Below are 24,782 nucleotides of genomic sequence, written 5' to 3' on the forward strand. Positions count from 1 at the left end.
GCTTCAAAACTTCCAATGAAATTTCCATGCACATATTTTCAACACATTAGCACCTCTTAAGCATTTTCAAAATTTAGCTGTGTACGAAAAATAACAAAACCTGTGTACAGAAATATTTTTAAATTATATGCAATGGTGAATAGAAAACACTGGTAAATGAAGCTTCAGAAAATGGAATGAAGTGATTGATTAGCGCAGGTGAAAAGTGAATACTTTTTGCTCAATGAAAAAATATGAAAATTACAGTACTTTTGATTCAGAGAAAAATGCCTATGATGTGGTAAAGGGACAATAAACAATTTTCAAGCCAAAATGTGCATGAGAAACAATGAAGGAAATTTATTATTTTGTTCTAAACTAAAGATCAGACTAAAAAAAATTCAAATGATTCTAAACTAGACTATTTTGTACTGAAAAATTTCCCTATTTTTCTAAAACATGAGTATTTGGTTTTCATCACAAATTTGTGCCGAACAAATTTAATAAATTGAATTTGTGGAATGAATGGATTTGTCACTGTATACAGTTGGAGCAAAGTAATCATTTCAGCAGTTAAGTTATTCATGTAAATACAGTAGAAGACCGTTATAACGCATACCTTGGGACCAGAGCTCTTGCATTATACAGGTTATTGCGTTATATAGATCATTTCAAATTTTGAAACTAATATTCAGAATTGATCTATACATTAGCATTTCAGAATGAGTTCTATCTGCAATGAGTATTAAAGCACCACTATTACAATTAGTTATTCACAAATAAATATGTTCCATAATCAAAAGAAAGTGCATTATCCTGCTCTTTTGCTAGCTTCATGGTTTGCATAACAGCTGCATTTTCAAGAGCCATCTGGTATTTTCTGTTTACTATGAGTACTAATTTTCAATTTAAAAGCTTTGAATTAAGATGGAAAGATGAAAAACTTTCAAGATTTAATTTGCTTAGCACTTTTTACGTTTGCAAAGAAAAACAGAGGGATTTTTTAAACTTCAAACCCAATTCTTTACTTCTGAAAAGTTGTGCGGTTTATAGGGAATTGCGTTATATAGGTCGGCGTTATAACGGTCTTCTACTGTAACTCAGTTTTGCTCTCTCATTTTGAAAATGTTTGCTTTTCTTCAGTTAAATTTCATGATGGTTGTAAGTTACATTAAGGGATATGTTACCTTTTCTCTTGTATTTCCACGGTAGGACATTAAACCTCGTGCGAGATTAGTGTCACTGAGTCGGCAGATGTCTCATGATCCTTCCAGTCCCTTACCTTGCCATGACTGGGGTGACCACGATGATCCTTTGCCTGCCATCGCGGATCCCGATGATCCTGACACAGGACACAAGTTGCTCAATCGCATGAAGAGTGTGGAGAGCTTGCGTTCGAGGTCCAGTGCTAGCTCAGCGAGTGTGGTCAGGCGTTCGTGGAAGTGCCCACCATCGAGGCTCAATTCAAGGATATCTACGAGGACAGATGATCTCATTGAAGAGGAGGATGAGGAAGATGAAGATGAAGCTAGTGGTAAGCTCTTGCTATTTTTGTTTTAAGTAAGGGAGTCTCTATGACATATCTTAAAGACATGTTTATGGAAAGACAAAGTTGAAAGGCAGAATAAACATGGAGTCACCAATATCAGTCAATGATAATCAAGTTTAGAGTACTGTTTTCAGGGCCAGATTTAGGGGAGGGCAGGCGGTACTACAGCCCTGGGGCCTCCACAACAAAGGGGTCTCCACAAAAAATTTTTTACAAAATATCCTAACTTTTACGGGTCAGCCAATTTTACATTTTTTCTCCCAGATATTTTTTTTTTTTTTGTATTTCTACAAGGAATGCTACGGATATTTTCGAAAATATGATGATCTTTTCGAACCTTGATTAGGGGCCTCCACTACTTCGTTGCCCCAGGCCCCCCACACTTCCGAATCTGGCCCTGACTGTTTTTTAAAATCAACATTATGTCAGATAACATCTCTTAGTGTAAAACTTACTGTGTGTAAGTGAAGATTTGTTGAAAACGTTTACACTAGTGTTTCTTCCAGAGTTCACAATTACACTTTTGAAAGACATGAAAGTGCACCACCCTGTCTGACTCCTTTCTTGATGCGAACGCCATCAGACCCTGAATCAAAACTTTGTAGGAAGTCACATTAAGTGTCATATTGACCAAACTATCAAAATTCAAGGGAATACCAAAAACTTGCAAGTCTTTCAATAATTCACTAGGGTTGATGATCTTTATAATATGAACAGTAAGAAAATTTATGAGGAGTTGAGAAACTTCAATTAAAACTTTATTTGTCCTTAAACATATTTTTTTGAATCAAAACTTTGTAGGAAGTTACATTAAGTGTCATATCGACCAAACTATCAAAATTCAAGGGAATAATGAAAACTTGCAAGTCTTTCATTAATTCACTAGGGTTGATGATCTGTATAATATGAACAGCAAGAAAACTAATGAGGAGTTGAGAAACTTCAATTAAAACTTTATTTGTCCTTAAACATATTTTTTTTTTTTTTTTTGTATGTGTGTGTGTGTGTGTGTGTGCTAAGTTTTAAGCACTTTGTTTGATCAGGATTCTTAGACCTGATCTAACAAGTGAGGCTTGATCAAATAATCCTTTGACATTTGGATTTTTGTTTAATCTGTTGATTAAACAAAATCCAAACAATTTTTTTTTAATCTGTTGATTTTTTATTACATATTTTCAGAAAAAATATCCAGTGCGTGTGAACAGATTCAACTGCCTGATGGGAAGTTAATAAAGGAGGAGGAGAGGGAGAAGGGGAAAATATCCAAGCAAGTGTACATCATGTACATGAAAGCTTGTACATTATCCCTATCTCTGCTAGTCATCTTTCTTATTGTAACCACACAGGCGATGAAAATGGGAACCGATTTCTGGCTCTCTGTTTGGTCTGAATCTTCTAGTTCTTTTGACACTGAAGAGGAAACTAATGATGTTTTTAATGATGATGAGAAAGTAAGTAGTTTCTGTTATCACATTAGTTACATCAATTTGTGATATTTAAGGAATAATATTTTCTTGCATTTATGTTACAATGTGGAGGTATGATAAATACCCACCCTTGTGTAGTTCAGGGTAAAAATGGGAGTGGGGGTGGATTTGGAGTTAACCCCCTCTCCCTAAATTGTGGCTTGATTGTAAGCCAAGCAGTGAAACTCCAGGTAATAAGGTTATACCTTACAAAGGTTAGAACTGTGTAAATGAGAAGCAAAGGGCTGTAAGTGGAATTTTCAAAGTATTGAGAAAAATGTGTTTTAATTTCTGATCTTAGGTAGGCTTTCAGTGAAATGATTTTATAAATCCTTCTGTATAGCTGCACTTACCAGAGGTACTAGTTCTATCTCTTGCCCTAAAAGGTTCTCCTACCATCTGTACAGGTTATTACGAAATTTTTAATTGTTTGGAACTTCCATCCCTTTGCTTCTTACTGCCTCAAGTAATTACTTCCTTTAAAAAAAAAGGAAGTATTGTATTCGCAAAAAAAATTTTCACTCAAAATTAAGCCTTAATTTTCATTTTGCTCACCCTCGAATGAATGTTGAGTTTTTTTTTCAACCCGACCACACGGGGATAAGTGCCTAAGAACGTATAGATAATCCATTTTGACATTCCCCAAGTTAATTACAGCGACTTTTCTCGTGACTTCCGTATGTACGTATGTATGTGCGTATTGCGTATGTATATCGCATAACTCAAGAACGGTATTTCCTAGAAAGTTGAAATTTGGTACAGAGACTCCTAGTAGGGTCTAGTTGTGCACCTCCCTTTTTGGTTGCATTCGGATGTTCCAAAAGGGGGTCTTTTACACCTTTTAGGGGGGCGGGAAATCAATGTTAATTTCAATGCAAACTCAAGTAGTGTTATAATTTGGCAGACACTTGGCGATATATCGCCAGTCTTTTGGTCGCCAAGTTTTATCGCCAACTTCACGACTAATTTGGTGTTTCTTTTTTTTTTTAATCCGGTTTTAATTTAGCCGCTGTTAGTGATATTTAGAGAGTTAACTATTGAATAACATTAAAATTCCAATAATGGAGAAATAACATTAAATTGGTGTAAAAGGAAGTTGTGATCAGCTCTTTTTTTTTAACAAAAAAAAAAAAAAAAACACATTTGTGTTCATTTTATTAATTTCAAAAGAATGAAAATAAAGAGGAAACTAAGATAAATAAATACCTTTGTGCTGAACAGTCGAGTAAGAAATAAACAACGTCAGAAAAGCACAAATTCCCAGATTACTGCAGACACGTGTTTCGGCGTTACAGGGAACGCCTTTTTCAATGCAAAAAGTAATGAGCTTATGGATGAAAAGACAAAATTGCAGGTGTCTTTTCCTCCATAAGCTCATTACTTTTTGCAATGAAAAGGGTGTTCCCTGTAACGCCGAAACACACGTGTCTGCAGTAATCTGCGAATGTGTGCTTTTCTGATGTTGTTTATTTCTTACTCTATAGAGGAAACTGTTTGAGTGGTTTGTAAAGAGCACTAAAGCTTAAAATGCTTTACTTCTATTGATGTTTTTTTTTTTTTTTGGTGAGTAAAAAATGTAAATGTACTACTAGTGGCTTGTTTTTTGATTAGGTACTGTAACTTTTAAATATTTTTATATAATTTAGTAGCAAAAAATTGTGTAATTATAATGACTGGGTAGATTAACTAGCTGTCCATTTCATGTAAGTCATGACTAAAATTCTATTTTTAAAAGAGTTTGCAAAATTTCTGTAACAATAATAAAAATGTAAAAAAAAATCCTTAGTTTTTGTTCAAAATGTTTTGTTAGTAGCCTTCAAAGTGTACAATGGTTGCTTAGCTGTTCTTGTAGTAAGCTGTGTTAATTTTTATTTATGTTTTTTGTTTATGTCCAATTCTTCATTTTGCGGATGCTTTGTTGTTGTAAACCTGGAAGCTATTATGAATATTTTGTAAGAAACTTTAAGAACACTTTCTACATGTTTATATTATTCATTTATAGTAATGACTTGAAATCTAACACCTACAAAATACTGTAGGAGGTATTATAAAGCATATAGACTGCTCTGTGATTTTGAAATATCAATTTTGTTTCATACTCTGTATTATGTAAACTCAAAAGTATGTATTCTTTTGCAGAAGGATGATCTGCATTATTACATAGTGGTATACGCCATATTGTCTGCTGCTAGTATAATACTTGCATTTATAACCAATTTGTCTGCACAATTGACTTCACTTAAAGCTGTCAAAGTTCTGCATAATAGGATGTTGTATAACATTGTTCAGTGTCCCATGAAGTAAGTTACAATCTACTAATTTTGGTCTATGGAGCTGTCTATAAATGATGTCATGCTTTGAGGAGGGGAGGAGGGTTCCTGAATTTATGGATGTTCATTTATGGATGTTCATTTATGGACAGTCCCTACATTTTTTAGTGAATAACCTACAAATGTTTCAATTATTTTGAGATGCCCAGTGCATTGCAGTTTATCTACTCTTCTTCACTTCATGAAGAAATGCCTACTTATATATTAAGAAAATATTACTACTAATACTCACATCGTAATCTATTAGTACAGTCAGAAAAAAAATCACTTATTTCTTATTAATAAATGCTTTTGTAAAATATTGAAAAAGGAACATGATAATTGCAAAATAGGTTATAATTCATGATGGAAGATGAGCAGTTTTATCTCCTAGTAAATTGAAATGTCCACGGGTAAACAAATGTACGGGCCTTATTTTCAATGAAAAATATTTAATATTTTCTTCTCGATACACAATGGGACTTCTACTACCTAACAAAATAATGAATAATTTCTAAAAAAAAATTACGGTATTCAAGGGTGCCTACTCCCTTACGAGCAAGGACGCCCCCTAAAGATTCTAATGCCCCCCAAAAGCAAAAACCTTCCCCAAAATAAAAAAAATACCCCTCAAACCCCCCTAAAAATTTCTATGGTGCAGTCTGTGCCATGACGCCCCCCCCCCCACCCCCTAGGTGGACACCCCTGCAGTATTCAACCACGAGCATTTTCAGTAAAAAGGTCAGAAATTTTGTTCATTTTAGCCGAGACTTTCAATTTACTATAAGTATTATACGTGAAATTTTTAATGTAATTAGATAGCAAACCAAACTTAACGAACAAAATCTCCATTTTAGCTGTGATTTCGTATTAAAGGTGATTGTATTAAGAGAGATCAACTGTATTTTTATTACATTACCATATTATGCATTTTACAATGAGAAGGTCCTTTCAGTTGTGTGAGTTGTTGCCAGTTCAAATTAGCTTGTAAATTATTGAGTCTTGACTGTATTTAAAAATTTTGAAGGTCACTTTGTATTTCACATGCATTTATGTTTACACCAATGCATTAATACATCAATTTCTGTTATAGTAATTTTTTTATCGCTTGGTTAAAATAAATGTTTACAGTAAAGTTTGTTCTCTTAACCTGGTTAAACTTAAGAGCAACTTGTCATAATGGTGCATTACCAATAATTGTATCAAAATTTTCCTTTTTGAAAAAATTCATTTCGTAAAAGTTTAATTTCTTTTTTAACATTTTCAAACTGATGCTAGTTTTTAGTTATATTTTCCTTTACATTTGCACTGATGTTTTAACTTTGTTAATATTGTAGCATTTCTTGCAATCAATAAATACTTTATTACAATAGTCCATTAAACTGTCCTTTTTGCTTTGACAGATTTTTTGATTCCACACCTGTTGGAAGAGTTATTAACAGATTTTCATCTGATATGAGTACCATTGATAAGGTTTGTGGTTAATACATTTTTCAGTAATAAAGAGTATGGAGTGTAATTTTTTTAAACCAATTGTGTTTCTCCAAAATAAATAAAACTTCTGTTCAGAAAATTTTCATAATACACTGTAAGAGTGGCATATCTAGCATGGCGGACATTCGGGGTGGTAATTTGTGGTGACACCCCCATCCCCCAGGAAAAATTTAAAATTTGTAGCATTAAATATGCATTTTAGCTTTTTATTTTTCAAAAACTTGCAATTTCACTTTGGGTGTCACCATTAAATGTAATATATGTTATATATTACATTTAATGGTGATCATGTACCATCATGTACCATTAAATGTAATATATGTTAAACTCTATATTCTTATTTCAATTAACTTTTTAATTGAAACTGCATTGAATGGGGAGGAATGAAAAAAATTGTAAAGGTATACATTTTATCAATGTATTATAAGTTTTAAAAGCAGGAGTTACAATGAAACTTCTTTAGTTTATCAGATAAATTCTTAAGTACACTGCTTGACAATTGCTAAGGAACAATTACGTTTTTTGGAATAATTAAGAATAGATAATGATTAAAGAAACAGAATGAAGTATATAGTTAGTAGGGATGATATGCCTTTATTATAAGTACAAAATAATACAGGTATTATGCATCAATGACGTAAGAACTTAAAAAAAAAAAAAATCCTACATAGATGATTTTCAAACAACCACAAAAAAATGATCTAGGTCAGAATGAAGGAGACATGAGTACCTTAATATGATGTATGATTACCACGGACACTAATGCACATCTTACATCTGTTTTCCATACTCCCCACTAATTATTGAGGAGTGCTTGGAGAATGTTTTTCCACTCCTCTCTCAAGGCGGATTTGAGTTCTTGTACTATTCTGGGAGGGACGATTCTTCACGCAACACGTCTGTCAAGATTCTCTCAGGCAAGTTCAATTGGACTTAAGTCGGGAAAGTAAGCAGGCCATTGCATACGGAGAATGTTTTCACTTTGCAGTGTGTCTTGACAGTTCAACGCTACTGTGTGGCCGTGTATCGTCGTCCGTAAGAGAAAGTGGACCTACAGCTTCCTAAAAAGACGAACATGGTCCAGCATAACATATCCGCAATACATTTGCAACGTAACGCTTTCTTGTTCAAAAATGTGAAGCGGTGTTCTGCCATTGTGCATGATGCCTGCTCACACCATCATGCCTGGGCCGTACAGATCATGTTCGCAAACAAATTTTTGTGCATAGCGTGTTCCACGCTCTCTCCACAGTAGTTGGTGACCAGAATCACTTGTCACACTAACACTAGATTCATCAGAGAACATCACTCTAGATCAATTTTGACGATCTCAACCAACATGTTCCTTACACCAGCACAATCTCTCTCGACGATGGCGTGGTTGAACTTGGATGCAACGTACGGGCTTCTGCGCATACAAACCAACATTATTTACTCGCCGTGAAATGGTTCAAGGGTAAACGAGGAAAAAACTAAGTTTTTGGTTGCGAGCACTAGAATACAAGATGTGCAGTCGCTTAATATTGGAAACTATACTTTTGAAGGAGTCACCCAGTTTAAATACTTGGGTGCACTTATTACCAGTAAGAATGAGTTTAAAGTTGAAATCGGAAATCGAATTTTGATGGCAAAGAGATGCTACTTTGGCTTAAAGAGCCAATTAAAATCTAAAATCTAAGCTCCTTTTCATTAATACAAAAATAAACCTATACAAAACCCTCATAAGACCGATCATTTTATACGGTAGTGAGACATGGGCAATTAATAAAACAGAGGAAAACAGACTTCTCATTTTTGAAAGAAAGATCCTTCGGGCGATTTTTGGAGCAGTAAAAGAAAATGACACTAGGAGAAGTTTATATAACTTTGAAGTATACCGTAAATACCGACAACCCAACATCTTAAGAGTAATTAAAGCCAATAGAATCAGATGGCTGGGGCACGTATTTAGGCATGCAGATCTGGACCCAGTTAAAAAGCTAACTTTTTCAAGGATTGAGGGTACAAGGAGAAGGGAAGACCAGCAACAAGGTGGCTGGATAGTGTTGAGAAGGACCTTAAAATTTTGGGAGTGAACAAGTGGAGAAACCTGGCAATGTGTCGTACTGCCTGGAGGAAGCAGACGGAGAAAGCCTTGGCCTGCACCAGGCTGTTGTGCTGATGAAGAAGAAGAGAAACATGCGTACCAATAGCGGTTGTAAGATTTGCAGCTATCTGTCCAGGAGTGAAATTTCTGTTCCTTTTTACCACGAGGGCTTCATAGCAATTCTTTGAAGGTGTGGTGTTCCTACCATGACCCCTGGCATGCTTTTGCAAAACATTTCCACCTCCAGCGGTCTTCTTTTATGGAGATGGGACTTTTTGATACACCCATTACAGCAGCCACAGTGGTGACACTTTGACCTGCTTCCAGTCGTCCAACCGCTCGCCCATGATCGTAGGTACTCAAATGATGTCTTGCTGATATTTTACTCTTAAATATGTCAAGAACCAAACAGAATTTCAGAGGAAAACCTTTTTTAACATCCGCATTATTTTTATTAAAAACCAAACAGCGTGAATTTTTGTATGAATCTTGAGCGTGTATGCACTGTCTTTTATACAGATAACGAGTCTTGATCTACCACGCCATCTGAACTTGAATTTGTTTCCATAGGCCAGGTGGTTGAGGTACGAATTTGAACGAATCACTTGTACCTTAGCAATTGTCAAGCAGTGTATGTCACGCCAGCATTGAGAACTTTTTCTTTTTTCTACAGATGTGATTTTTCCTCAGAAAAATTAGTCTTATAGTTGGAGCTAGAAGTTAGTTTTTTTGGGGTGCAGTTCAAAATTGTGAATTAGGTAGATAGAGTTACATGACCTCTGGATTTTGTCCAAAGAGTCTGAGTTTCACATCCTTGTTCAGATTGATGTCTGAATTTAAAAAATGACCAGATGAAAAGCAAATGACTCAAAAATGAGATTTTTATAAATCTGAGAAGCTTTACTGCCTAGTCCTTCTGGCACCAGGGTTTATACATGAAAAGTTATAACCAAAATAACCAGCATGAATGATAACTGTACCACTTTCTACATAGTTTTAATGTGCCGTAATTGTTAATATAATAGTGCATTCTTTGTTTTTCCAAATGCAAGATAAGATATATCACTTAATAATTTCTGCTTATTTTTTTTTAATTTTCAGACTTTTATCTGATAAGTTTTTTATTACTTGATACTAATCTTGTTTAGAATTCATACCAACCCACATCTATCATTTAGTAACTAAATACCTTGGTTGCCTTGCCAAAAATGATGCACTTTCTGCAACGGTTTAAGTCAAATCCCATTGCTTAGCTGTGAAGTATCATTCCTATTAACTGTTAGCTGTAAAATTGCTTGCTGAATTTTTTTTTCTTTGATTTGTGAATAATACATTGTTTTATTAGTGTATTTTTATAAAATATTTTTATAAAATATTTTATAAATATTTTTATAAAATAGTGTATTTTTATATAATATATATATGTAAAATTTGTATATGTTATATACAAATATATTGTAAAAATATTTTTCTCTCCTCAGAAACTACCAGTTACGCTTCCGATACTGTTGAGATTCATTTTATTGTGTTTGTCTGCCATAGTTGTAGATATGATTGTGACCCCATATTTCATTATCGTGGTTGTTCCAGTTGCTGCTATTTATTATTTCTTACAACATTTCTTTCGATTCACATCAAGGTAACTATAACTTTTTTTTTTTCAAATGTAAGCTCATAATATGTATTTGAAACCCAAATATTTAAGTTGAATGCAAAAAACTGAATAAGTGAGTGGTTGATTTGAAATTAATGAAAAACAATATAATACTCAAATTTCAGGTAAACAATATAAAGTTACAAATCCAAATAAAACGATTATTAAAAAGCAATTCTTTTTCTTGGCACCGCGGCTGTTTAATGAACTAACGGAAGATGTTAGGAATGAGAATGTTAGGAATGAGAAGAACTTCAAAAAATATAAACAAGGGGTCGATGAATATATACAAAATAAGGACATTCTGTCAATAATTAACTTTTAGCTGATAAAATATACTGACTTGCCAACCGGGGGGGGGGGGGGGATTTTGTATTGTATTTTATATAGTATAAAATGTTTCAATGCGAGTTATTGTGTTTTTTTTTCTTGCTGGAGACAAATTATTGTTCTGTGTGAAATATTTATTACTTGTGTAAAATTAATTTGTGAATATTATATTGTTTAATACATATTTGTGTTTGTACTCCAAATTAAACCAATTAAATAACACCGCGGACAGTGCCTTTGGCGCTCTTTAGTGTTGAATTCACTACTAACTCATATTGAACTATAATCAAGAATTTCTTAATGTTTTGTTATTGACGTTCGTAATTTATGTTTTATAATTCATGTTGTATGTTTTAACTTAACTTTATTTTGTTTTGCTTACTATTTGCTTTTGCTTACTGAATAATGGTACTTGTAGCTGCTATAATAAGCCAATCATTCTATCAAATATTAATAGTAATAACAATAATCATGATAATAAGAATTGAAACCCAGTGGCTTAGTGGTAGCTTTTGGCACTTCCAAGCTGCAGGTCCTGGGTCGATTTCCACTTTAGGCACAGTTGACTCAGCCTTTCATCCCTGCAGAGGATTGATAAAATGAGTACCTAGCGTGCTTGGGAGCTGAACCCTGGGGGTTCCTCAGTTCAACTGGCCACCTAACCAGAACATCTTGCATTGCTCACCACACCCCTCAGTCACAAGAACTGAAACGGGCATAGTAGGCCTTGGGCCCCATGAGCTTTTGGGCCTCTGAGTTTTTAATAATAATTCAGGGTAGAGAAAAACAACAACTAGATAACTTTTCAACTATAGGCATGATTCAGTTAAATGTACTGGTTGCATTCAAGACAAGATGAGAGGGTTTATTTTTTATTTGTTTATTTATTTATTTTTTTTTTTTTTTGAGCATGCTATTTTTTTTTATTTTTGTGCAAATACAGTAAAACCCCTCCTGATGGACACCCCTCTTTTTCAGACAATTTTTAATTCCCAGATTTCAATGCAATTAACATAATTAAACCTCTGTCCTGCAGATACCCTTCTATTGTGGACAAAGAAATTTGTTCGGTTAGTGTCTGCATTACAGGGGTTTTACTGTATTTAAATACAGTGTTCCCAAGATAATTATCAAGGATCAAGGAAGATCAGTTATTATCAAGGCCTAGTACTCGGGCAACAACCCCCAATGGGGCCCAATTGTGACTTAACAACGAAAACTCGAGGCCCATAAGTTGGAGGCAACTGGTCCATCTGTTTACAAATTCACACTTTTTCAAATGCCTATGGGTAAAAATTAGTTTTTAAAATGTCACCCTTATTATCTAAAGTGATCTAGAATTTGAAAAATATCTGGCTCATACTGGATGGATAATAATCATAAAATTGATAGAGTGTTTGAAGACCTAAAAGTGCTTTTGAGTGTTTAGTTTCACTGTGGAGGCCCCCTTTCTCAAATACTACTGGAATGTTCTAAAACCATCACTGAGCTCAAAACTGCCATTCAAGAGGTCATCAAAAGTATACAGGTCTCAACATTTCAGGGATTGTTGCAGAATTTTGCTATTTGTTGCCGCCACATTGTAGCCATTGATGGCTATCATATTAAACTTGGTCCTCAACTAAATCTGAATAACTGCATTTACTTTCTTCATTTACATAATATTCTTGAACTCAGTTTTAAATTTTTTAATTTTAATTTTTATATAGCTTAATAATTTTCATTGTGTAATAAATAAATAAATATTTAAAAAATGTACGAAGTTAACTGATACCTTATTTCTGATGAAGTTTTAAAGGCTTCTTCAAGTAACTTGATCAGAACTTCCATGCATTCATTAAATACTACTGTGATGATTAAAAATTATCTTTTCTATTAGGTTGAATAAAGACTAATATATACAGTGGAGCACCGTTTGTACATTTCTCTTTTATACGTTTTTATCGATTACACGTTTTTCAAATTGGTCCCTGCAGAGTCTAATACACATTAACGTTTACCTATTATACGTCTTTTCACTTATATGCTCTTCCCCCTTCAAAAACGTATAAACAGTGCTTCACTGTATTTCCTTAACAGGGAATCAAGATTTGTGTGTTGCCTCATGATTTTTTTTATATCATTCTATGAAATTTAATAAGGTATTTTGCTAAAATGTGTTAAATCTATTTATCATAGTTAGATGTATTACGCAATTTATATTTAGGTGCATGTTTGTAACAGTTAAATAAAAACAAATATAAGATCATATGTGAATGTAGTTGCACATTAAAATACTTATATCAATTTAAAAATCTGTCTGTTGATACATTTGTCTAAGATTTGTTTATTATTGAATCGTTATATTTTCATTAACTCATTATGTGTATTGCGTAGCATAAATGTGAATTATTCTGAAATCCAAAAAAGTTGCGGTCCGGAGTGCTCTGATTTTGAGCTCCCAAACTGTTTATATTTTGAAGCTATAATAGATTTTATCAACAGAATTTATTATGAAAGTATATAAAATAGTTTTGCTGTTTTAAAAATTTTATTTCATCTTTTAAGAGAACTCCAAAGACTTGACTGCATTACAAAATCTCCAGTTTATGCACATTTTTCAGAAACTGTTTGTGGACTTTCTACCATTAGAGCCTTTAGGTATTTTTTTATTTTGTTAATTAAAATATTTTAGTGTCATTAACGTTCAAGAAACATGTAAAAGTTTGTTATGCCCTGTAATTTAAGATGCTTAAATGTTCTTTATCCTATTTTAACCTTATTTTATTATTTCTATTTATTTTATCTATTTTTTATCTTTTTATATTATATGCTTTGCTTTGGGAAGGTTTTTTTTTTTGTTAAATATCCTATTTTAAAGTATAATAAAAGTCTTGAAATTTGATTTATAAAGACTAAATGTTTATGCCAGGGGTTCTCAAAGTGGGTGCCACAGCACCCTAGGATGCTTCAGCAGGTGTGTCAATGTGTCCACGGTATCATCAAATATGCGTAAAATAGTTCGACTTGAGTGACGTCTGAAAGTTCTAATTCTTCAAAGGGTACTATGAATCGAATAAGTTTGAGCAGGGGTGCGGAGTCGGAAGAAAAGTTGCCGATTCCGACTTCTGGATTTTGAAACGTCAGACTTCAGTTCCGACTCCGACTTTTCCATTATTTATTTTTTTTCCCAAATCCCCCTTCTTCACGGGAAGGGAGGAAAACCCCTAACCAGGGATAGGGATATTAATTCCTTTCAATGAAATTTTCGCATTGTATTTTATTGTAAACCTAAGATGTGTACAATGCTAGAAATTCAATTTGAAATAAAATTATCCAATAGTTGCGATTTCTAAAGTAAGATTACTTAAAAATCCCATTAAAAAAAAAGGAATAAGATTAATTTGCTCCCCTTTAATGTTTAACTAACAGATGTTGATCAAATCCTGTGCTTTCAATTTTTGAAAGCTGTAACTTGAGATATTTTTTTTTTCTTGCTTATCTAGTCAAAAAACTTTCTTTCCCCTCCCGGTGACATCCATCTGGTGGGTACCACCTCAACTTAATTTCAGAGTCTATTAAAATTTAAATACTTTAATTCTGAAAATTTTCCCCAATAATATCCCCCTAAATCTTAAATTCATCTAAAAAATTTCAAAGAAAATATTGTCCTATATTGTGGGGAGAGGTCGGGCATATGTAACGTCTGGAGCAAATTTTACCCAAGATTCCGGCGGTATACAGCTTTGTGTGAATAGCTTTTACAATAGCTCCATTTCTTGGCTGAATTTTTAATTTTAGGTTTATTGGCAGCTTTAGAATTAACTTTAATAAGAAAATTTTAGGATTAACTACAATTATTGAGTGCTGTAACCAAGAAATCATGTACTGATTTTATTTCAAACTTTTTAGTGATAATCAAGCTTTCTTAGATAAAGTTTTTAGGTTTAAAAAAAAAAACTTTAATATTTTATCGGATCTTTTGGATTTGCGCTTTCGGGCCAAGCCAACACTTATTTGAATTTACCAAGCACCTGCAGAAGTTTCCTGACTTGCTCAAGCAATTCATACATTCCTTTTACTATTTTATAACTCAGATCGAGGTAAAAAATATATTATTATTTTTATTTAAAAGGATTACTTAGGAATAAAAAAAAATATTTTATAAAAAAAATATTTAAAAAAAAAATCAGTTGAAATACCCCCCTCCTAGATGCTGTGCCCCTGGCCGCCTTAGTCACTTCTGCCAACCTCTTGTTACGCTACTGAAAACAAGCAAACTTGGAAACGGCGTAGGTAGCTGTTACAGAAAGCTCGATAAACAATCAAACCAGCTGGTTACCACAATGACAAGCATTTTCTTATTAGTAGCATGTAATCAAACTAATAGGTAGCCAGTTTTTTAAAAAATGCAAGGAGAGTCAGTGAAAATTAAAGAAATAAAAAAAGCCCTCATTCGGAGTCGGCATGTTTTCGAACGAAGTTCGACTCCGATTCCACAGCCCTGAGTTTGGGAACCCCTGGTTCATGCAATATGATTGAAATTAATATTTTTCTTTCATGTTAAATTATCCATAAACGTTTTTAAATGTTAACTGATCATGATTTAAAAATAGCAGAATGGAAACTTTTTTTAAATGTTAGAATGATTTTTTTTCTGTTCAATAAGAATTGATCTTAAAATGTTATATTTATTGTTATTGTTTGTTGAATGTGTATCCACAAGGTGCCTATTGAAAATGCAATGCTGAAAAGTATGCAATATTTAATTTTATGTTGTTTAAAGTTGTATTTTTTGCCCTTTTGGATTAGTTAGATTTTATTCATCAGGACTTTTTAATGCTCTATGCAGATTGATGCTATTCTACTGTATTCTAATTAATTAAGTTTCTATCAATTTTTTAGTTGCTCAATGAGTTTATTTTATATTTTATTATTAGAGCTGAAAATAGATTCACAGAGATGATCATGACGTGCATTGATGTGAATAACACAGCTTTCATCCTCGTAAACTGTGCCAATTGCTGGCTTGGAGTTTCATTGGTATGTTTTTTGTTGAAACTTTTATTGCTTTATTTTTATTATTATCCTGTTTTAGATGTTTAGTGACAGAAATTATCTGTAAATTACCCCTTGTCAACTCATCAAATTTCTTTCATGATAACTCAATCGAGAGATTCACCCTCTAATGATGCTTAACAGTCACAACCGTAATTTTGGTTACTATGATAAAAATGTCATCACCAAAAAAAGTCTCCAGGGTCAATTTGTTTCCTACCCCTGGATTTACTCCTTTAGGCATTTTGAAGCTGTATATTTTTATTCTGCAACCAATCAGCTATGAGTATTTTTCATTCTTCAACCCTAGAAAGCCTAACATCGGTAGGGGTTCGTATCAAGGGTGCCCATATGCAAAATTTTAGGGGGGGGGGGGCTCAAAAATTTTCCCCATTGTTTAGCAGAATATATTCCCCATGGAAACCGATTTCAGTACAGATTAGAGATATTGTTTTAATTTTAATAATTTGTTCATTAATGACTGGAAAAGAAATTTTCATACATTTTTGCAAAGAAAAAAGCACGAAAAGCAAGGAAGTTCTCATTTCTAATGGGGGGGGGCCTTGAGCCCCCTCTTACCCCCCTATATGGGCGCCCTTAGTTCGTATCAGTAGGAATTGTCCTAATTTTCCTAAAATTCCTATTTTTTTTTTTAATTGTCCTAAAATTCGTTACATTTTGAGTTTTTTTTCTAAATGGCTGAATTTTTATTTTATTTTATACTGTTTTAGCAAAAGAGAAAGTTCCACTAAAATAGATTCAAACTTTTTCTACTAGTATTGTTTACTTATATTGTTTACATCTTTTATGAAATGGCAAATGGTGTACTTAAAAATTCAAATTTTTAGCTAGTGCTGAATTGACTTTTAAACCACTTTGTTATTACAATAGAATACCTTTATAACGCCGACCTATATAACGCAATTCTCTATAAACCGCACAACTTTTCAGAAGTAAACAATAGGTTTTAAAGTCTAAAAAATCCCTCTGTTTTGCTTTGCAATCATAGAAATTAATAAGAAAATTAAATTTTGAAAGTTTTTCATCTTCCCATCTTAATTTAAAGCTTTTAAATGAAAATTTATACTCACAGTAAATAGAAAATACCAGATGACTCTTGAAAATGCAGCTGTCATGAAGCTAGCAGAAGTGCAGGATAATTCACTTGTGAAACATATTTATTTGTGAGTGACTAATAGTAATATTGGTGCTTTAATACTCATTGCAGATAAAACTCATTTTGAAGTGCTAATATATAGCTATATTCTGAATATTAGTTTCAAAATTTGAAATGCTCTATATAATGTAAAAGCCTGTATAACGCAGAAGCTCTATTCCCAAGGTGTGCATTATAACGGTCTCGTAAGTCCAAAATTTTCATGTTTTATTCCAACTGAAACCTAAAGAAATAAATATTGTCACATTCTAATGCAATATTTTATTGTGAATGGCCTTAAATTAAAATATTGCAGTTTAGAGCGAAAGAGCGGGAAATGCCGAAAACCAGATTCGCGAATTTCCGGATAGCTGATCGTGGAATCTGGAAATCGTTAAACACAAGACTGTAATGAGGTTGTAAAAACTCATAAATAAAATTTCTATTCTTATTAACTTAATATAAAAGCAATAGTTATCAATAACTATCGTAATCACAAATACAACATGTTTACAAAAAGTTTAAAAAAAAAAAAAGAAAGCAATGCGTTTATGACAACAAATGTTTTCATACACTACAGTAGAAAAATCGCACATTTACGTTCAAAAGCTTGTTTCTTTTTTTTTTCCAAACAGTGTGAATGTCTCAGGTCTTATGAATAAGTTAAATTTAAATTATTCTCTCACGATAGTAGTTTTTAATATTTCTATATATATACATATTTCTATAGTAGTTTAAGTTTTCTAAACAATCGGCCAATAGCGCTTTTTAGAGATCCAGAAAACCGGGAAATTCAGCTATCCGGGATAGCGATGGTCCCGAACTTCCCGGATAATTGGTTCTCTACTGTATTTTTTTTTGGAAAGAGCATGCTTAAAAGCATAGAATCTGACCATTTTTAAAATAATTTCTTTAAGTTTAATGTTTTTAAAAAACTACTTAAATCGGTGCTTTTTCATTGTTTAACGCTTCTGCCGATGAGATCACAAATGATGAAATGCCATTCAGTGTTGCCATTCACGGTCCAAAATATTTAATTCGCATCTTTACTCACGTGTGCTGGCAATGATATGGTTGATAGCAAGCGTAGAGCGCAATTGTAATTCGCTGCTTGATTATCATAACGTGGAAACGTAGTAGAAAGATGCAGCAAAGAGCATCCTTTGTGACGTCATAAAAACCGTGCCTTGTTTGAAAAATCCGACATTTTAAAAAATTAATTAAAAAATAACTGTTGGGAAAATGAAAGTATTTTCTGGGTCCATGTTATTTTTTTTTTTTTGCACATTCTATCCATTTCAATGACTAAGACCGAGGCGACATGATTCAGTTGTTTAAATTTATTAAAATGAAAGATGTTACGGGGCTGAAGTTTAGCACTGAAAACAGGACAAGGGGTCATTGTTTTAAGCTATTTAAATCTCAGGCTAACATGGATGTTAGGAAAAATTATTATTACCTTGGAACAGTTTACCGGAAGAGGTGGTAATGAGCAAGGGAGTAGATAGTTTTAAGAGGGCCATTGATCTTCACTGGGGATTGTAAATTGACTAGGACCAGTCTAGCTGGGCCCAGAGCCTGTTGCTGGTCGTCACTTTTGTATTTGTATTTGGGACTTACTTTATTCTGTAAAATGGAAAATTAAGTTATATTTAAATGGAATTAAACTATTACAAATAAAACATGACTACACATAAAAAGGAGGAAAAGATTGTTTCTAAGGAATCATATTAAATATTATTATCTACAGCCTGTTTGCATTTCTTAAAATCATTTTCTCAGTGATAGTAATGCTACTTTTGATTTCTTTTATGGTTGATTATTATCTATCTCTCTCTCTTTTTCTTTAGGATTACCTTGGTGGCGTAATTCTTTTCATTGCAACTCTCTCCTCAATGTTAGCTTCCATTTATGGAAATGTGTCTGAAGCCTTTGTTGGAATGTCCATGACTTATACTTTGTTGGTAAAAACGCTACTCAAATTTTTATATTTTGGTTAGCTGTCTCAAATGGCTTTAAAAGAGTTTTTAACATCCAATTTTGAAAGATGTTAACTTTAAAGAACTTTTTTAAATTTTACATTCTCTATCTTTAAAAAAAAGATTAATTTGAATTTTTTGCATCTTGAGTTCAAATTATGTTTTTCACAATCACGAGCGTGTGTATGCGCGTGTGTGTTTGTGTAGGCGCATGTGTGTGGGTGCGTGTGTGTGTGAGTGTATGTATGCATGCATGCATGTGTGTGTGAGTGAGTGTTGTGTTCACGTGTGTGTGTATGTAGGCATGTGTGTTTGTGTCTGTGTGCAGGCATGAGTGTGTGTGTGTGTGTAGGAGCGTGTGTGTGTAGGTTTATGTATGCCTGTGTGTGTAGGATATGGACACAACCTGGACACTGTTTTCATAAGAGGAGCAGCGTCGTGAGGCGGTCGGTCGACGGTGGTGCTGGCGGGAAAATAAAATCATAGGAATTCAAAACCGTCAAGTGAGAACAATAAGCAATGTGATTGCTCAAAAAAAAGGAAGTCCAATTGATGTCAAAAGTCAGCAAAATGTCATCTCAAGGGCCTTTGGCTTTAAGCAAAAGCACGAAGTACAGTGTTACCCTTGCAATGAAATCACGGTTTGAGAATTTGTCATGTTGAAATCAAATTATGTTTTTCGGAATCATGAGTGTGTGTATGTAGGCGTGTGTGTTTGTGTGTGGGGGTTTGTGTGTAGAGGGTATGTTTATGTGTGTGAAGGCATGTGTGTTTGTGTCCGTGTGCTGGCATAAGTGTGTGGTTAGTTGTGTATATGAATGTAAGTGTGTGTGGGGCGGGGTATGTGTAGGTGTGTGTGTAGGCATATGTGTTTGTGTCAGTGTGCAGGCATGAATGTGTGGGTAGTTGTGTGTTTGTGTTTGTGTGTGCGTGCGTGTGTGTGTGTAGTTGTGTATGTATGCGCGTGTGTGTAGGACATGGATGCAACCTGGAGACGGTTTTCGCTATAGGAGCAGCATCGTGAGGAGCCGGTTGACGTTGATGGTGCGGAGGGTGGCGGTGGGAAAATAAAATGATAGGACATCAAAACAGTCAAGTGAGAACAATAAGCAATCGTGATTGCTTTAAAAAAAAATAAATAAAAAATTATTTGAATTTTGTCATCTTGAATTCAAATTATGTTTTTCGCAATCACGAGTGTGTGTTTGTATGTGTGTGTGTGGGGGGGGGGTATGTGTGTGTGTGTGTAAGCATATGTGTTTGTGTCTGTGTGCAGGCATGAATGTGTGGGCAGTTGTGTGTATTAGTGTGTATTAGTGTGATGTAGTTATGATAGACATCGGTAAACGATATTTATCCGCGTTCTCATTCCTAATGTAATGTAATATAAAATTAACTTTATTCAAATTAGATTAACTTCTCAACTCTTTCGGCACGTGTAAAGTTTCAGTTTTAGGTTGGCATCCTTTGATGCCCAATTATATGCAAATGAGGCAAGTATAAATAGTGAACGATTCCAATCGTTCTCTCTCTCTTCTTTTGTGTTCGTCAGCCTCTTGTGAGTTAGGTCCGATAGGTGTTGGGGAGTTGCGAACTCCGCCTCCACTTATGGCCGGGTTTTATTCTTAAGAACTTATTTTTTGTTAGTTATATTTATTTTAGTTACTATGGACCAATAAATTTTTGGTAAGATTTTAACAAGTTTCCAATGTTCATTTCTTCACATTAACATTTGATTCTGCACCTTCCACTGTGTGATATTATCTCTGCTTGTATAAGCATGTAACATTGTTGACTGACTTACGAAATTTAGCCCTTCGGCTTTTCGTTTAAACATCGTAAGTTATCAGGATGCAACCTGGAGACGGCTTTCGCTGTTGGAGCAGCATCGTGAGGAGCCGGTTGACGGTGATGCTGCAGATGGTGGCGTTGGGAAAATAAAATGATAGGACATCAAAACAGTCAAATGAGAACAATAAGCAATCGTGATTGCTCAAAAAAAAAAAAAAAAAAAATAATTTGAATTTTGTCATCTTGAATTCAAATTATGTTTTTCGCAATCACGAGTGTGTGTTTGTATGTGTGTGTGTAGGGGGGGGGGGTATGTGTGTTTGTGTGTAAGCATATGTGTTTGTGTCTGTGTGCAGGCATGAATGTGTGGGCAGTTGTGTGTATTAGTGTGTATGTGTAGGTGTCTGTAAGCATGCGTGTGTGTATGTGTTTGTGTATGTGTGTGTATGGTGGTGTTTGTGTATGTGTGTGTATATGTTTGAGTGTGTTGGTGCGTGTATATATGCGTGTGTGTGTGTAGGATATGGACGCAGCCTGGAGACGGTTTTCGCTAGAGGAGCAGCATCGTGAGGCCGGCCGCCGCAACGGGTGGTGCTGGCAGAGGGTGGCGCCGCGCCGGTGGGAAAAATGATAGGACGCCAAAAACAGTCAAATGAAAGCAATAAGCAATCGTGATTGCTCAAAAAAGAGCAGTAAAATTCCAGCATAACTTGGAAAAAAGATAGCTTACAGCAACAATATTCACGTGTTTTATTTATACCGCATATTTAAAAACTAATGTTTTCCTCTGTTATTTTGTATAGTATTGTCTGTGTTTCTGTTAAAGAAACTAACCTTTTTGTTGCATTTTAATAAATTTCAGGTGCCAATTTATTTAAACTGGGTTGTGAGAAATTTAGCAAGTACAGAAATGTATATGAGTGCCATAGAAAGAGTTCGTAATTATTCAAAGCTTCCTATAGAATCTGGACATCTAAAAGATCTCCCAGGTAGAACGACGCATTTTGAAACTTGTATATGTTTTACCGAAAAATGTTGCCTGTCGTGAGAGTATTTGTTATTTTTCTATTTTATTGCTCCACTGCTCCATTTTTTCACCATTACTTCTTTGTTTATGAAAATATGTAGTAAATAGTTTTGTAAAATTTTTGGAAAATATGATTTATATGCAGTCATTTTCCACTTGATCTTTTTCCTCTTTGTACAAAGTACAATTTTTAAAGCTTTTAACTTGTAGCTTATGACCATATGTGAGGCCCGTGTCCAGATTTTCATAAAGGAAGGGCTTGTAATGCTTCTAAATCTTTCCCCGGGGGGGGGGGGGTCCAATCCCTCCCAAAATTTAGTTTTTCATGAAATTTCCGATCCCAGTATGACATTTTTATACCTATAAGGACTGCTGTACCCCTTCCCTCCCTCCCAAGGATAATTCTGGCTGCACAAGTGACAATAGTACACATCAAGGGCGCCCATATAGGAGGGCAAGGCGGGGCTCGAGCCCTCCCTTAGAAACTAGAACTTTGATAGAAAAAATTTAGTATTTTTTCTTTGCAAAAATATAAAAATATTTCTTCTCCAGCCATTAATGAATAAGTTATTACAAATGTCAATTTTTAATGACTCTAATCTGTCCTGGGGGTCTTAATAAGCCAGGATTTAAAGTTTAGCCAACAGTGCAGCATTGCTAGTAACAAGGCCAATAAGATGCTTGGGTTCATCAATAGATCTGTTTCAAACAAATCTAAAGAAGTTCTTCTGCCCTTATATAGAAGTTTGGTAAGACCTCATTTGGAGTATGCTGTTCAGTTTTGGTCTCCTTATCTTAAGAAAGACATTAATGTATTGGAAAGGGTTCAAAGGCGAGCTACAAGGCTAATAAATGGACTTTCTCACTTAGACTATGATTCCAGGCTTAGAAGGCTAAAAATGTACAGTCTTGAGCAAAGAAGGGACCGAGGGGACATGATTCAGCTGTTTAAATTTATTAAAACGAAAGATGTTACGGGGCTAAAGTTTAGCACTGAAAACAGGACAAGGGGTCATTGTTTTAAGCTATTTAAATCTCAGGCTAACATGGATATCAGGAAAAATTATTATTTTAGCAGGGTAGTGGAACCTTGGAACAGCTTACCGGAAGAGGTGGTAATGAGTAAGGGGGTAGATAGTTTTAAGAGGGCCATTGATCTTCACTGGGGATTGTAAATTGACTAGGACCAATCTAGCTGGGCCCAGAGCCTGTTGCTGGTCGTCACTTTTGTATTTGTATTTGAAATCGGTTTCCATGGGGAAAATATCCTGCTACACCAAGGTTAAAATATCTGATCCCCCCCCTTGCAATTTTGTATATGGGTGCCCTTGCTACACATTCATTTTGAAGCTTCTTTTTAATCAAACCTTGTTTGTTTATTTTTAATCCAATCTGTTTACTATGCAATGTATTGCAATTAGTATTGAAAACGGTTCATAGATCCCTTTGTAATGCAGCATGTATATATCTGTTTTATGTTCTCAAAAGATGCTTAATACTCAAAAAAAAAGAAAGAGCTTACAGCAGATGCAAATTACATTACGAAGCACAATGTTTCTTCATAACTGCAACATACGCCAAACCTTTAACCTTCAAAATTTTAGACTTTCTGGAAAAAATATATGTTATGCATAACTTAATTCTAAACAATTTGATACCTTATTTATTGCCGGACACAAAAAACTTTTCAAGTTATCGTAAAAATGCATAAACTTTCCCCATACCCAAATACTTCATTCTAGTAATGACTATTTGTACAATAAGTTTAATGTGTACTTCTATCGATTTTCAGGCACAACATGCATAAAGAAAACAAACTAATTTCGTGTTCTGTTTACAAGGAGGAGCTGGCTATGACAGTCTTTTGGAAGTCATTAAGAATTTTTCTCTCTAATTGTTTGCAGAGAACTAACGCATCCATGATCACTTGCGTCATTTCCATGATAGAATCTTCCTTCACTAACAAATCAGAAAGATCATTTCTATTGCCTAGGAATGGCTCAAAATTTTCAATGTGAACGTTTTTGGTTGTGTGTCACCGAAGTCGCTATCCTCGTTGGTTTTGGCCTCCCTTGTCACTTCTAAAAGCTCTTTTTCCAGTGAGTTCTGAACTGTATGAGTTTGATAATTTTACTTCTGGAAAGAACTAATCGCATAAAATGTCTCCAGGGACCCAAGTTTGGTTATTAGTACGCCAAAATGCAGTTCATTACGTGTAATCTGCAATCTTTAGGAGTTTGGATTTTGAAAGAGAGGAAAATTTTATGTTTGCATTGCTGCATCCGCATAAAACTGAAACTCATCCGCGTAAAATAAAATAAAGGTGTCAAATCTTAAACCGCGTATAATCGAAACTGCGTAAAATAAACTCGCGTAAAATGAGAGTTTACTGTATGTTAACTGCAGCTGTTTAAGCCTCCTTTTCTCAGATGCGTATTTCTTGTTTTATGTGTAGAAAGTTTCTTATATATTTCCGTAAAACTTTTCATGCATGTTTGTCTGGTTTATTTTTATGATCTGAACCTGAATTTTTAGTAAAAATTTATAGTTAATATTAAAAAAATATATTTTTGTCCAAAATTTTGATATTAACTTAGAAATTTTCAAAAGAATAATTTAAAAAAAATAAATAAATTTGGGTTCAAATCATAAAAATAAACCAGACAAACATGCATTAAAAGTTTTACGGAAATATATAAAAAACTTTCTGATATATATATATATATATATATATATATATATATATATATATATATATCAAGCATGCAAAATGAGAAACCGGCACATAAGAAAAAGAGGCTTAAACAACTGCTGTTAACATAAATCTGTATGGGGTAAGGTTACGCATTTTTAAGGTAACTTAAAAAAATTTTTGCGTATGGTAATCAATAAGATATCAAATTGTTCAGAATTAAATTATGCATA

At 33.9% G+C, this 24,782-nt stretch overlaps 1 protein-coding gene across 1 annotated transcript in view; it reads left to right on the plus strand.

Moving 5' to 3' along the window:
* The window catches only part of LOC129235115 (ATP-binding cassette sub-family C member 8-like), a gene marked incomplete at its 3' end in the record, with an annotated part of 81,233 nt that overhangs the window by 40,058 nt on the left and 16,393 nt on the right, over window positions 1-24,782 (plus strand). Inside the window, 9 exon segments of the mRNA XM_054868804.1 lie at window positions 1,192-1,513; window positions 2,708-2,979; window positions 5,134-5,294; window positions 6,707-6,776; window positions 10,365-10,522; window positions 13,415-13,507; window positions 15,787-15,889; window positions 18,911-19,024; window positions 21,693-21,819. Coding sequence (XP_054724779.1) covers window positions 1,192-1,513; window positions 2,708-2,979; window positions 5,134-5,294; window positions 6,707-6,776; window positions 10,365-10,522; window positions 13,415-13,507; window positions 15,787-15,889; window positions 18,911-19,024; window positions 21,693-21,819 — 1,420 coding nt within the window.

Source organism: Uloborus diversus, chromosome 2 (genome assembly GCF_026930045.1).
Source record: "Uloborus diversus isolate 005 chromosome 2, Udiv.v.3.1, whole genome shotgun sequence".
In the NCBI taxonomy this organism is placed as follows: domain Eukaryota; kingdom Metazoa; phylum Arthropoda; class Arachnida; order Araneae; family Uloboridae; genus Uloborus; species Uloborus diversus.